This window comes from Plectropomus leopardus, chromosome 3 (assembly GCF_008729295.1).
Source record: "Plectropomus leopardus isolate mb chromosome 3, YSFRI_Pleo_2.0, whole genome shotgun sequence".
Taxonomy (NCBI): Eukaryota; Metazoa; Chordata; class Actinopteri; order Perciformes; family Serranidae; genus Plectropomus; species Plectropomus leopardus.
In genome coordinates, this window is record NC_056465.1 from 13,095,187 (window position 1) to 13,111,048 (window position 15,862).

Below are 15,862 nucleotides of genomic sequence, written 5' to 3' on the forward strand. Positions count from 1 at the left end.
CTACATATGCCTACGTATCCCAAAGAGTGTTTGCATCTTGTCATACAAAGGACCCCTTTTTCTTACTGAGTGTGAATTTCGTATTAAATGTTTTACAGCTGGTATTTTTGAACAATGTAAGCACAGAAGAAGAGAGGGTTATACATGCAAACCAATATATAAATGACCTTCAATCATAACATGTTAATGTCAGGTATCAGTGTTACCCCTCTGCAGATTCCTGAATGCCTCACAGTTGCACGTTACTGTAAAACGCATCCTCGGTAAAACTGCAGTTCATTTACAATTCAAATCTCCAGCTGAGAAAAGCTGTTGTTTTAAATGGAAATGATATATCACAGACACAAGCAATTGTGTGTGTGTGTGTATTGGTGTTCCTCTTTAATTGTGTGTGTGTGTGTGTGTGTGTGTGTGTGTGTGTGTGTAATGTGAGGCTTTTATCAGTGCATGCGTCTGCTGGGATTGTTAGCTTAAGGCTTGTTAGAGCTGATTTTCTTATTGTGCGGTGGAGGCCATTTGTCACAGCAATATTGGATTTATAATAAGTGTGATTGTGTGTGTGCGTTCACCTTTAGTGTGTGTGCATCTTTAAATTATGCGTGCCTTTATCTTTGTGTATGTTTGTTTTGTGCTTGTGTGTACATATTTGTGTTTATTAAACCCTGGAGTGAGTGAAATATTGGGAGTGCGGAGCAAAGTGCTGGGCTGTAAATAAACATGATAAGTGATGATGTACGAGCGGGAAACCCATTCTCAAATATTACAACTGGCTCTGCAGAGACGCTCAGGCTGAGCTCTCGGTTTGCAGCCTGTCTGAGTGATTTGTCTCTGTCTCCTCTGGACAGAGACGCTGATGGTCATCAGTAGAAAGCATTTCATGCGTTTATCTGGCATCTCTCCGCTCCTTGCTTTCATTTCCCATCACTTAATTTCCCTGACTTTACATTGCTCTTCTGTACTGTGTGTTATGTATTTCTTATGTTTTGCTTTTCCTAATATATTTGTTTCTGCTTTCTGTTATTTTCTATGCATGTATGTTGTATTTTATGTCTGTCCTTTGTTTTCCTTAACCATAACCTTTGCCTTAACTTTTTTCCTTTTGCTTTCATTTTTTTCAGTATTTTCCTTTTGCTTTCAATCTATTTTGCTTTTCTGTCTTTCCCTTTTCATCTCCTTTATTCCCCTTTCCTTTCCATTACTTTCCATCTTTTACTGTCTTTTCCTTTTTGTATAATTTCTTCTCCCTAACTTTCATTTCCTTTGCGTCTTTCTCTTTTCCTTTCCATGGTTTTCCTTATTTTCCCTTCCTTCTCTTTTCCTCCTTTCCTTTTTTCCTTTCTTAAACTTTATTGCTTCTTGTTTTACTTTATTTTTCCTTTCATTTCATCCCTTTCTTTTTTTGTCATGCCCTGTCTTGTGCTTCCTTCTTCTTTCCTTTCATTTGTTTTCCATCTTTCTGCTTTCCTGTGTTAAACTTTGTTTCCTTCCTTATTCCTTTCATTTTTGTTTCTTTTCTTCTCCTTTGCTTCTCATTATTTTCTATATTTCCCTTTCCTTTCTTTCCCATGTCTTTTTCTTTCTATAACTTTGTTACCTCTTGTTTTGTATTTCTTTCTCCTCCTTTGCTCTTCCTTTCCTGTCTCTTCTCTGTCTTTTCTTTTCCTCCTCTTCCCTCATCTTTTACAGAGTTGGGCCAGGAATCAGTGCCATCGTCTACCCACAATTCCACGGTAGTGGTATCGGCAGCCGGTGTGATGCCATACCTCCAGGGTCGAGCTGGAGGGGGAGAGCAAAACAGCACCCATTCTATCTCCACAAACCCTTCTGCTTCCTCCTCTTCCTCTTCCTCCTCCACCTCCTGTGACAGGCAGCCAGCTCCTCCTGGGACCATGGTGAGCTCCCATCCGCAGGGACAGAGCTATTCTTTGGGTATAAGTAACTCAGGCCTCGGCCCGCCTCCACCTAAACCCCCTGGAGGAGTTTATACGTCAACAGGCCAGCACAACAGCTCAGATGGCTGCCCCCTGGCGAGCATGGTGAGCAGAAATCCACACACACCAATTACTGTACACACCACCGAGCCATCTAACCCCACTGTCCCTCAACTTCTGCATCTTGCATTATTGTCCTTTACTGTAATTAAAATGATAACATTCCCTTAACAGTTTTTAAAAATATTTTCAGCTGACTTGTTTTAAAAAGAGAAACCCGCAGAAGAGTCTCAAATATGGTCATGATGGATAACTTACATATGTGATATTGTGCTAAGGACTGAGGCTACACGTCCACAGCAAATAAATAGCTGGTGAAGAGTTTAGCATTGTTTAGCTGCTAAGCTTACATACATGCCTATTTTTTCAAACAGAACATTTTAACTTTAAACTTTACAACAGCTTTTTGATTGACAAATAATCAATGTGTTTGTTAAACTTAGCACTCCCTCTGGTGACACTGGCTGTCGTTGCTGAGAACAGACATTCCCCTGAATCTAATAAAAAGCATGACAGAGATGGTAATGATAGCCCTAAAAAAACATCTAGGATGATCATCCTTTATGCTGGTTGGGAATGGGCCTTTTTAAATTTTCTTTATCTATAATATACCAATTTTTACTAATGTATTTAGTTAATGATGTGCTCCTCTGTTTTCGAAGCAACTATTAGGTTGCCTACTTTTGTAGGTAGGCTAGTTAGCAAGTTAGTGCTTACATTAAAGGAGACAATCACACTGGTTAATCCATGCCTTACACTTTTGCTTTTATGGTTTTAGGTTTAAAAATCAAAAACAAAAAAGAAAAGACACCAACCTTTAGACTCTTTAAATGCTGAGTGTCAGTCTGACTACAGCCCCATGAACACCTACATGTAGAGCCTTTTTACGCCTGGTATTAACATGCATCTTTGGTGATCTAATCCCAGTTGAACAGCTTTATGTGTGTCTGTTCACACCTGGCATAATAATGCGTCTTCACATGGGTCTCGAGTGACCACTTTTTTATGAGATCTTACTTTCACGCTTTATGTGCAAATAAAAATTTCCGTTTGCCGACAAAAGAAATGTGTTGTTTTTAACCGGCAGGAGATTTGTTGTGCTATACGCACACCTGCAGCCTTTAGTATTTATAATGAGTAAAATCTTAAATTGTAGGGCTGCATGTGGCATATTGACAGCCCCCTTCTTGCCCTGCTTTGTGTTTTTTCTTTCTCTCTTTCTCTGTCTCTGTTTATGATGAGACACATGACAATAGGAGACCACTGCTGTGATAGTGTTAGCTTTGTGCTATGGGCCAGTTGGTGAAGTTTACCCTACCACACAGACAGGAACAAGGCTGTTCTGTTAGCATCACGCGGCTAATTGTTGTTAACGGGCTTAACAACAGAATTGAGCAGTTAGGGTGTTGGTGCTAGTTTGTTGGGACTGTATAATAGCTGCTGCTGCTTCTGTGTTAGCTTTTGCTAACTGGGCAGACGTGAAATTGACCGTTCCTGCGAGAAGAGTGTCTCCGGAGACGGTCCTTCAGGTCTGCATTTGTGCAACTACACGAACAAAAGTTTGTTTGCCTGGTGGAGTCTTAGATAAACAAGGAAACATTAGCTTAAACTCTGCATATACGGCTCAAATCACCCCTAAATGTGGTCTAATACTGTTTTCACACCCAATGTGATGACAGTTATTGCACTGTGTTACTCGTGCGTATACAGCTGCTCGAGTATTTTTGGAGCATTTTGCAACTAGCAAAAATTTGCCCTCAATGGCTGTAGTTGTGCTAGCTAGGAGAGGCAGCTAACGGCTAACATGGTTTGCAGTGAAGCACAACAGATATGCTCACTGCTCTCTCCTTATACCCATCTGGTATTTTTTCCTGATTTAGCCGTATCTGATCTCAACCTTAATATGTGTAGCGCTTTCCTAGTCTTCCAACCACTCAAAGCGCTTTCACACCACATGTTACATTCACCCGTTCACACACACACACACATTCACACACTGGTGGCTGAGGCTACCGCACATGATTCCACCTGCTGTTTAGCAACCATTCACATGCACTTTCACACCGATGGAGCAGCATCAGGAACAATTTGGGGTTCAGTATCTTGCCCAAGGATACCTCAACATGTTGACTGGAGGAGTTGCCAACCTTCACATTAGAGGATGACCCACTCTACCTCTAAGTGAGCATATCAGTAAACAGTTTCAGGTTTCAGTCCCTCAAAAGCTCTTCCCATAATGCATCTCTGTCTCACCCTTATTTCCTGTTACAGTATAAGGCCTCTCTCTCTGTTCTGTCAGCCTGTCTGCCTGTTTGTTTACAAGTACTCCTTTTTGCACACACCGTCTACCTTGGTGCTCCTCTACATCTCTTCGACTCTGGCCTGGTTTCAATAAAATGCTGCGATGCAAACATCATCTGTAATAAGTCAGTGTACAGAGATAATCACAGTGCCAACATTCATAGGGGAACTGATTCCAGTCCCAGTGCTGTCTTCTCTAAATTGTCTTTATTGGAGGGAAAGTGTAATTAAACAGAGAATACAATCCTCTCAGGTTTCCTCAGCCTCTTCAGCACTTCATCAGAATGTCTGAAACATTAAAAACCTTCCGTCCAGGTTGGTATGTTGCTGTGGTTGAAAGTTAAGAGTGAGGATAGAAAGGATGCAAAGTGGTGGATCAGAGGCTGAAGAACAGACTGACCTGTTGTTGAATTTTCTTACTAACTTATGGGTTTAAGTTTGTTTTCTTTGACCTTCTAATGGCATTGTGAATGATAACCTTAAAATCTGTTTATATCTATTAGGTAACTGGTGGTCAGGGCTCTCTGTTGGGCGATCCTCCTAAAGAAGTCAGACTGCCCTCCAATCCTTACCTGAACCTGGCCAGTGTAATGCCAGGGGTGGTTCTGCAAGGTGAGCACACAATTACAACAAATGATCTTATCTTATTGTATGTGCAATGAGCTGTATTAATGTAGCCCCTTTAGGACGCTTGGCCATTTTGCAAAAGCATATCAATTCTTCCGTCTTGTGGATCTATACATTTATAAAGCATGAAGCTGCTTACTTAGTTCAGGTTGATTTGACATGTCAACCACAGCAGAGTATGCATGCAGCAACAACATTCAAATGAATACCACGTTGTGCCTGAGGTCAATATGAAGCAGCAGAGCAACTGTGTAGGTATTTTTACATTTTACATAAAAAATAAATTAATCAAATCAATTCATCCTATAGTTAAAACGCTTCAGTTAATTAATTCAGTACAAATTAATAGAGTCCACACTTCCAAATCCGGCATAACACAGTGAAGCAGCAGCAACCACATGCTTCAGAGATGAAGTCTGAGTAGCGGGGAAAAAAAACCCTCTCTGCCCTTCCTCGGAATGCGTGGCGTACGTGCCCCGTATATTTCAGCTGTAACTGTTATTGATCTTAACAGATTCAGCTGCCTTCCTCCATGAAGGTACAAACTACAAACTTCTTAGAGCCAAGTTTCAAAGACACAAACCGATGGATTTCTGTTGGAATACTCCTTTAAGATACATTGCAATGTTAATATGTACATACAGGATTCCTGTGGATCCTTAAAAAATCTTGAAAAGTATTAAATTGATTAATCAAAAATTAAGGCCTTAATTGGTATTAAAATGTCTTAAATCAAATTTTCAAAGTCTTAAAACTGCTTATACATTGGGGCAATAATTATTAATCTTTTTTTCCTTATATGTCATTGTGAAATCTCAAAAATAATTGGTTGAATGTATTTATTTTTAATAATTTACCAATTTTAATGTCCCACAGATCAAGATTAAGGATCCAACAACACTCATATACATTTAAAACATCTAATCAAAAGAAAAATTTACACACTTTTTAGAAGGCAAACCGAATGGATACTGTAATAACATAATATGTTCATTTTTTTCTTTGTGCTCCATTCTAGAAAGGTTTTTTTTCAGCATTTGATCATCTAACTTTTTTACTTGATCCAAAAAAATATTGTGTCAAGTTGACATAAATATTTGGGCAAAATTGTATCTAATAAGTAATTGCTGTTGGTTTATGTTTTTTTTTTCTTTTTTCTTCAGTTTTGGTTATTGTAAAATTATTCTTAAATTTTACTTGGCAATAAAAAGTCTTTAACAGTCTGAAATCTACCTTGCTTTGAGCTGTTGGAACCCTGCATGTAAGTTTGATAACCCACAACATTGTCTAATTGTTGCCTCTGCTGTTGCTCAGGGTCAGTGGGTAGTAAACCCCAAGGAGGACAGCCCGGCTCTGGGGTGTATGGCAGCACGGTTGCTCCGGTTGTCTCCCAGGGTTCCGGATCCTTCCCCCACAGCGCAGCAGCTACAACCACAGCCCCATACAGCACTGATACCTCCACCGACTACAGCCAGTACAACCAGGCCTACACACAGGTACAGATACAGATCCACTAAATGGAGATACAAAAAAAATGAAATATGGTGGATATATGAATGTGGGTCTGCCTGTTCACAATTGTGTTACTCTGCCTGAAATGTGAGAGAGAGGGATGGTGGCTGAATAGATGATCGATGGAGGGATACATAATGAGTGTATGGATGAGAGCAGCAGTGACAGAGTGAGCTGTAACTAGGAGAGGTGGAAGAGATGAGAATGGGTAAGAATATTTGGACAGACAGTACGAGAGAGGATTTGGCACAGAGCGCTGTGTCTTTCCATCTGTCCCTGCTCCCTTCGTCTATCTTAACACTCCACTCTGAACAAGTCATGGAGCCTCCCTACTGGCTGTTTGTCTGCATCTTTTTTTTTTTTTTTTTTTTCCGTCTATGCTCTTGTCATAGTTTTGCCTCCTCCAGCACCAAGTGACATATCTGATATTTGCAGCGCCATGCAAACCCAATTTTAAATGTTAATTACAATCTACTCATCCAAACAAATGAATCATGATTAGATAACCAATAAAACCGTCGGTTTAATTTGTCTGGAAAGACAAAACAAAGGAGAGGAACGGGGAGAGCCGTTGGCAGGAACAATAGTAAGTGAATGACAAAGAAAGAGGAAGAGACAGAAATAAAGAAGGATGCAAAGAAATCAGCAAATTACCATGCAAACATTTATCCATTTGCACCTAATGATTGCTGGTGTGTGTGTGTGTGTCATAGGAGGCCATGCAGCAGTGGTACCAGCACTACCAGGCACAAGCTCACACCTACAGCACCGCTGCTCCACAGGACAGCACGGCCGCAGACTATAGCAAGGAGCACACACAGGTAACACACATACACACACACACACACACACACACACACACACACACACGGTAATCAGCTTCAAGGCTTAATGTCGCTCCAGTTTTCGGGCATTTACGGCCATTGTTCTTCTCCTTTGAGTAGCTGCTAACTGCTTTTTAAACTTAATGGGTGTGGGTCCTACATAACACACGTTGTTTAAAGGCTGTGACACACCATGCCAACATCCAAGAGTTAGCAGCAACAAAAGGCCCCTGCTGTGTCCCCTAATGTCACTGTGTCTTGGCCAAAAAGTTTGAACACACATTAACACACTAAACCAACCGCTAACAAGCATGTATTTTATGCATCACTTTATGCATAACAGGCAGTGTTAAAGGGGCTGCATAATAGATTTTACCCAGAAGATAAAATAAAAAAATTGAACATTGAGCCCTACAGAATTTGTTAATGATTCTTTTTGTTTCCAGGCTCCCCCTGTGTCGACCTACGGGGATTACAGTTCCTACATGCAGGCGGTCACTCAGTATTATTCCCAACCTGCAACAGCCAACCAGGCCTATGCCAGCAAGGTACACACACACACACACACACACACACACACACACACACACACACACACACATGTTCTCTGCCTGTGCTTGTACTGGGACAAGGACAGTAGTCCAATTAAATCGCCTAAATTAAATTGTGCATGTAAACGTACTGACTGTCCATCAGTAGAGACGCCTGACTTTAGAAATTAGAGTCCAGATGTGGGTATTGTACCAAGCAGGATTACTGTTAGCCATGTAACTTTAAAATAAAAGCATGCAACAACCTCTCTGTACTTTTGTTAGGAAACAGAAATACTTAGTACCTCTGACTAATTGTGTTCAGGGGGATTTCAATAAAAGAAGAGACACAATGGTAACACAAAAATACATTCCTTTAATGGCCCCAAATTGCCTCTAGTTTCAGTTAACTAAACAAAAAAATGGCAAAAAAGCAGCTCTTTAAGATCTAACTTCAATATCCGTGTCAAACAGCGTCCTGTCCTTGCAGACGCAGTGTAAATGATCCGTGCTGCGGCCCCTCAGAGCAGCATGCTGGTATTTACATGCAGTTTGTCTGTGACCTCTCTCTTAGACACCGATACCCTGTTAGAGGGAACACATCACTCTGCGCCCAGCAGCTGATATCAGACAACTCCACACACCCTGAGCAGCCAGGTCCAGGCTTATCTGCTGCCGCTGCCGGGAGCCGTATGAGTGTGTGTGTGTGCGCGTGAGTGTATGAAGTGTTTGCTTGAAGATGCAGCCAGAGTTACATTCTGGTCTACTGAGCTCACTGTTGGTGGAGAAACCGATACGTTGGAGAAAATGATCCGCTAGGTTTCTGACATTAAGTTTCCTCCTGGTATTAAACTGAACTGAACACAAGTTGACATGATGTTTTAGCATTCAGCTTTGACTGCTTGTCCTTAAGAAAAAGAACAAGTCCACATGACAGTGAGTGATCCTGGTTGAGTGGGTCATCTGTTGAAATCAGCATGTCTAAAAATAGTCACTAAGGGGCAGAAAGATTAACATGAATGAATGATTTAAACTGAGGATGCACCATGTAGGTATTGGCGGATATCTGCCTTGTTGACTACCTTCAGCTTATCGTCAATTAAGACGTACTGATGGCAGTGGCGTCTTATCTTATTGTCCCAGGGACAGCAGAAAACATAATTGTAGGGACATACAGTAGATCTTTCCCAGGATCCTGTTGGGACAAACAGACGCAGTAAGCTCACCATCAACACGTCATGGACGCAACAAATCTGTGTTGAAATCAGCAGGAGGAGAGCATTGTATTAAGTTACATTATGATGTGTTCAAGCTATATTTAGCAGAAGTGAGTTTTTAGTGAAGTTAAGTTATAACATTCACAAGATGTGCTCAGTGTTATCTTGTAAAATTAAGGTGAGAAACTTGAATAAATGCATTTGTTTTGTTTGTTTGTTTGATAGAGACATTTGTTGATATTTTCACAGCATTATAAAAAAGACGTTAGAGAGGGAAGTATGATATATGTAGTAAAAAGGCTTTTGAAGCTTCTCTTTTTTTTAGTAAAACATTTTTGATGTGAAAGAAGGTTATTTTAAGTATTATATTATGAGCGTTTCTGATGAAATTTGTGCTTATTCAAAGGTAATGTAATGAAGAACTCAGTTAAGTTAAAACAGTTCAGTTTTTAATATTTCTTTATTGATTAGATTTTTTTGTTACCCTAGCACAAAAAGGAGGATATTCAACAACAAAAACAAACATCAGTATTGACTTTTTTAAACATTGGTACCATTCCCAGAGTTTCACAATCTGCAAAATGGACTCTAAAATGTAACTACATTAATAACTTTACTGTTATTCAAAATGTGTGTATGTCTCTCTTCTAGGAGGTGGATGTGTGTAAGCCTCTCGGAGTCTCTCTGCACGCAGTCAGTAACGGCGCTGCCCCTCCACCGGCCGTCCTACCAGCTGCTGCCGTGCTTCCAGCCTACAGTACCCTGCCTTTAATGCCCGGCTTCCTCGGGGCGCCACACCCGGCGGCAGCCACGCCAAGCCCCGTCACGCACGCACACACTGCCGCTACTGACTGGAGCACCTACTACTATGTGAGTAAACGCAAGCTTCGGTGCAGAATGTGACACTTTTAGTACATCTGTGAGCAGTGGTGGAAAGTAACTAAGTACATATACTTGAGTATTGTGAGGTATTGTACTGAACTACAATTTTTAAGGTACTTGAGTATTTTTAGCTAGTTTTTACTTCTACCCCTTTTCATTTCAGTGATAAATATTGTACTTTTTACTCCACTACATTTCTTTGTCAGTTGAAGTTACTAGTTTCTTTATAGATTGAAATTCATCATAGAAAAATACAAATCAGCTGATGATAAATTCTGATATATTTTTATATCTTAAGGTATAGTATATAGTATATCAAGTAAAATCAGCTACAACTTTACCAGCTGCCACATTTAAGGGATGTGCACATGAATGCATCACTGTCTAAGGTCCAGCAATATAATATGCATAATTCTAAAAGTCAAAATTCCTTATAATGAGTACTTTTACTTTTGGCACTTAATGTATATTTACCAACTTACTTGTAACTTTTACTTGTAACAGAGCATTTTTATATTGTTGTTTCGCTACTTTTACTCAAGCGTGTGATTTGAATACTGCAGGATGTAAAACTTTTAGTATATCTGTGAGTGAAAGCTTTTTGGCTTTTTAATTGTGTTTTCCCCCCAAATTTCTTTCATTTTCAGCTGACAAATCAGAGTGAGCCTGTTCAGCTCAGAGGACAAAATCCAAACATTTCATATTGCAGCTAACTACTACAGCCTTTCCCTTCTGACCTCCGTTATTAGTGGGCGGTATTAGTTGTTGACATTTGGGAGCTGAAGTATCACTGTTCAGCTTGTTGAATTTAAAATAATAATTCCAAATAACCCCTGCTAGACAGATTTATGTATAACAAGCTGATCCTTTAACAAAGGCCACAGCAGTTTGATAAATACCAGCACAGACTATTATACACTACAGAATTACAGATGTATAAGATGATGAGTGGTCAGTGGTGGTCATAACTGTTGTTTGCATGAAAAGACTAGTTCTTGAAACTCTTTATTTTACTCTAGCTGCTTCACAATAAAAGCAAAGAAAGTCTGTGAAAGGATTTTCTTTTTTTTATTGGCGCAAATAAACAAAACAGAAAGTGTAAGCAGTGGATATACAGGTACAACAATGATATGAAAATCATCAAAGGACATACAAAGAAAACAAGGTGATGCACCAATTTTAATATGATACACATGTATTTCATTCAATTCAATTTGATTATTGGACCCAAAGGGCGATTTGTATTGCAGGAAGTGTTGAAAAGCATAATAAAAACACATAAAGCACAAACAATATGACACAGAATAATTCAGTGAGCATCAATCAGGTCATGACAGGAACAATAATGCAGCATCAGGACCGGCACCATAAGGCCGATGCTACAATATAGCACACAAGTACAATATGTACTGCTACTGCCACTCTCAGAACATAACAAGCAACAGGGAAGAGGGTGATACCAAAACACCAAGTAAAATAAAATAGGTAAAAAATTCATAATATCTTGCAAATGTATTCAGTTTGGGAAAATTTGTCCAATATGGCATCCATATTTATGTGTGTGATTGTGTTGGGGGAAAACCAATGAAAAAAATAGAATAAAATGAAAGAATAAAATAACAATAATGTTAATAATAATTTTAACAATAATAATCATTAAAATAACTATAATACTAGTAGTACATGTAGTTATCATAAAATAATAGTAATACATATTTAAAAAGATAAAATAAAATAAAACAGCTGGATGGTAATCGTATGGAAAGACTGAAAAAAATTGACATGTGAAATGTTAAGATTTTTACTTAAAGCAGCATCAAGAAGTTATCACTGAATTACAATCTGCTGTAAATGTTTTACTACTGTAAACTGTGAAATAGCGACCAGGGTCAAGCTTTCCCTCGGCTGCAGATAAAAGCAGGCCCTCATTTAAAGATACAAAACAGTGACAATATATTTATCATAGTTGCCTAAGACATCCTGCGTACATCCAAAAATTCAAAACTTATGCTGTAATAAATTCAGAATAATGTACATCTCTGCAGCAGCTCTAACGCTATCAGTACAACAGGCTCATGTCACCACACAAAGTGCCACACAAAACTCAGTGCACGTTTTATTTTTCTCAACTAATTGCTTGTTTGTTTTGTGGTAAACTTCCAGATAATGTAACCTATTCATATGTCTAAAAATTACTTACTCATTGGCTGAACAGCTCAAAACCCTGCAAATACATACTGCTTTGTTTTCAGGGGTCACACCAAGCCACAGATTTAATGAACCACTGCTGCAGTCAATTGAGAAAGAAGATCAGTGTGTTCTGTTACAGCCTTGGTGTAGCACGTTTGCAACAGTACAGCCTTAATTTGGTCCTCATAGTTTAAAGCTGCAAAAGCTTTTGAAAGAAGAAGAGGAAGAAAGGAGTCAGAGGGAGACATAGAGCATGATGACGCGAGCAGACAGGATCCAGACGCCCGAGCTAAGCCTCGTCTCTGCAAAGACTTCTATTTGTTTGTACAGACATCCTCTCTCTCTGTGGAGAGAGCCACCTTTAGACTGTTGGACCTAAAACACACAAACACAGGATGTTTGCATTGTGTCAAATTCTATAACTAGTCAGTTTTTTCTTTTCCTTTAGTGTGTCGTTCACTGTGATGAAAACACAGACATTCAAACTAAATGCATCATTTAATATTTACAGTAAGCACTCAGTAGTGATAAACAGATGATTGACTGAAGAAGCTCATATAAGCACAAAGGAAGCAAAAGAAGACCAATTCAGAAAATTTAAGTATTTAAGTCAAATTTAAGTAAATACAGTATAGGCCATTTACTTTTCAGCAATAAATGAAATTAAAATCCATTAAAGTTCCATTTGTGGCATTTGTCTTTCTGACACACGGAAGTATGAGGATTTTTTTCTACCTCTTTATTCAAAAAACTTAAAACACAAATATTAAAACAATAGCAACGTGAAAGGGTTGAGATGCCTCCAAACCTAAGACAGGAAATTACAAATAAATAGAAATAATAAAAATGATGATTTACTGAGTTAAACAATTACATTAAAATGGGGAACTTTAAAAAAAAAACAACTATATTTTGCAAAAAAAAGGGGAGACCAATGTGTGACAAAATATACAAAAAATGGTGAAGGGGGACAGTAGTTTTACAATAATCAGCCATCAAGAATTAAGCAAATTAGAAAAGCAGCACAAAAAGACAACAAAACAAAAAAAATAAATAAAGCAAAAGAAAACAAACAAACAAGAAAGAAATAAGGAGCAGATGAAAAGGACAAAAGAAGAAAGGAAGAAAGAAAGCCTGTAGATTTGGTGGCCTTTAAAGAGGTAATTAGATGAGCGGGAGATGTATGTCTTTGTGAATGGGTAGGTATGTATGCATGTAGTTGTGTGAAAGGTGAATGTTGCAGAGGATGGGTGGGTTCAGGATGGCAGCAGTCCCCAGACCATTAGGAGGGAACCTCCCAGTTTTGGGTGTGTGCATGTTGGAGACCCCTAGCGGAGGGAGCCCCCCTCCCATTAGCCACACATTATATAAACTTAATAGCCACACTTAATATAAGACCAAAAAAAGAATTCACCAGCTCAGCTTTTATGTTTTGCGTGTTTGTTTGTTTTTCCACCCAAAAATACTGTGATATACCCTTGATGAAATGGCATGAAGGTATGTTAAAATAAATACAGCCCAAGTTTAATACATCGTGCCAGGAATGACAGAAGTTAACACTTAATTTTTTTCTTTGACCTTTTCAGTTCCACCTTTTCACTTTTTGGATCCTTTATTGCCCATTCAATTTATTTTCAGTTCGAACTACTCTTTTTCTATCTTGATTTTATTTGTTTTTTTTTTCCACTTGGCCTCTGACATTGTGTAGACAGATATGTTTGAAAGGGAAGAGGGGTTGACGACAGTCGGAACCACTGCTCCTGCCTTACAGTATAAGTAGCCTATTGACAACTTTGGGACAGTGTAACCCCTAATCACATGGGACTGTCCAATATCAAGCGGGCAGGTCATTTTTTCTTTTTCAGTGCCTTGGTGCCGGCAATAGCTGAGGCCAAAGGCATAATGTTTTCGGGTTGTCCAGCCGTACTTTTATACATCCATCCCTATGTAGGGCTGTCCAGCCCATTCTTGTGAGCGGGATATCTCAAGAACGCCTTGAGGGAATTTGTTCAAATTTGACACAAACATTCACTTGGATTCAGTGATGAGCTAATTAGATTTTGGTGGCCTGGTCTGTCTCTTTCTTTCAAATGCAATATCTCAAGAAAGCCTTGAACGATTTCTTTCAAATTTGACACAAACGTTTGAGTGGACTCAAAGATGAGCTGACTAGATTTTGGTGGTCAAAGGTGAAGGTCACTGTGACATTGTCAGTCTCATTCTTGCGAACGCAATATCTGAAGATGGCCTTAAGGGAGATCCCTCAAATTTGGCACAAACTTCCATTTGGACTCAAAGGTCAAAGGTCAAGGTCACGGTGACCTCATAAAACATGTTTTTGGCCATAATTCCTCACCTTGAAATTTTGCTGGTTGTATAGATCCTCTGTGCTGTCGGGGGGAAGATGTGTGAGAAGCATCCATGTTTTCAAGACATAGATGTAAACTAAGTGCAACGTGACTGGTGCTCGGAGGCATACAACGGCGTGGCAGTATATTTAGTTTCACATTGCTGATGGTGGCCTTCAACCCACCTCTGTGGGAAGGCCCATCTGGCATTTGCCTACATTGCCAGATTGCCAGTCGGCGCCTGGTTTCCTGCATTACAGTCTAAAAACACATCTGACATCCATCATTAAGTGCAACTAAAGCTCATCTAGTTCTTTTAAAATTTGTGAATATTTCAGTGCTATAATAAACCCTTTAACTCTTCCCTCTCTTCTCTTTTCTGTCTCATCAGAACCAGACGAGGGGCCACAAGAGAGAGTACCCTCAGCTGGCGGTGCAGGAGGTGACATCATCAGATGGCGCCTACATCGGGCAGCACTCCCAAGGCCTGGGAGGGCAGTACGCTGACTACTTTAAGAGGAAGAGGCTCTAGTATGACCCAAACCACCTTAAAGCCTAAAGCTTATGGAGGGAGGCGCACACACACACACAGCGTTTGCTGGATGTCACAGCTCCCTCTAGTGGCCTTTCTGTGGCTGCCATTTTGCATCCCCACAGTAGGTATTGAGTTTATTAGAATTTTGGGGTTGCAGATGGCTCAAGTGAAAGCAAGCCATAGTGCTCTTTGATCCTGGCACTTACTTACACACCCACATACACACAGACACAAACACGGTGTTGCTTTTGTCCTGTTCAAGCCTTAAACTCTTTAACTCTTAAACTGTTGTTTCTCAGTCAGTGTGTCAGCTGTACTCAACTAATATTATCTTGTACATTTTTTCTAATATAACACAAACTAAAGTAAACGGTATCTGTATGTATAAGCTGCTTTTGTATCTGCAGCCAGGCGATCTGTCTGCTGAAACTGTCTTAGGACTGGTCTTACAGTCAAGGCGTCTCCCTCTGTCTCCTTTCAAACTTGCGCTTTGATTAGTCAGTCAAACTGACATCTGTCTGTTCCCGCTTCAGAGTCTTTTCTCTTTTCCTCGTATTGCCCAGGTTTCCTCTTTTATATCTCCCAATGCGGAGTGTGTGTGTGTGTGTGTGTGTGTGTGTGTGTGTGTGTGTGTGTGTGTGTGTGTGTGTGTGTGTGTGTGTGTGAATGCGTGTTGATATGCTGTTTCTGTAGGAAGTGTCAGCCATTTCAATCCCAAAGGTTTGGGAGCACATCAGGAAAAAAAAGGGCCTGAACCAGTCGAAGCTCTTAAATGTGGTGACTTTAACAATAGCTTCCCTCAATGAATGGACCTTTCTTTATAAAGACTGGACAGAAAATAACAGCCTGGTGTAAATACAGTGTGTAATACAGAATATATAAAGCCATGCATAACAGACAATATC

At 39.6% G+C, this 15,862-nt stretch overlaps 1 protein-coding gene across 1 annotated transcript in view; it reads left to right on the forward strand.

Annotated features, from left to right (window-relative positions):
- Positions 1-15,561, forward strand: part of raver2 (ribonucleoprotein, PTB-binding 2) — a 108,406-nt gene extending 92,845 nt beyond the window's left edge. The window contains exons 11-17 of the mRNA XM_042482901.1: positions 1,687-2,036; positions 4,796-4,904; positions 6,234-6,415; positions 7,145-7,252; positions 7,702-7,803; positions 9,654-9,872; positions 14,814-15,561. Coding sequence (XP_042338835.1) covers positions 1,687-2,036; positions 4,796-4,904; positions 6,234-6,415; positions 7,145-7,252; positions 7,702-7,803; positions 9,654-9,872; positions 14,814-14,954 — 1,211 coding nt within the window. The 3' untranslated portion in view covers positions 14,955-15,561. The remainder of the gene's footprint in view (positions 1-1,686; positions 2,037-4,795; positions 4,905-6,233; positions 6,416-7,144; positions 7,253-7,701; positions 7,804-9,653; positions 9,873-14,813) is intronic.
- Positions 15,562-15,862: the final 301 nt, after the last annotated feature.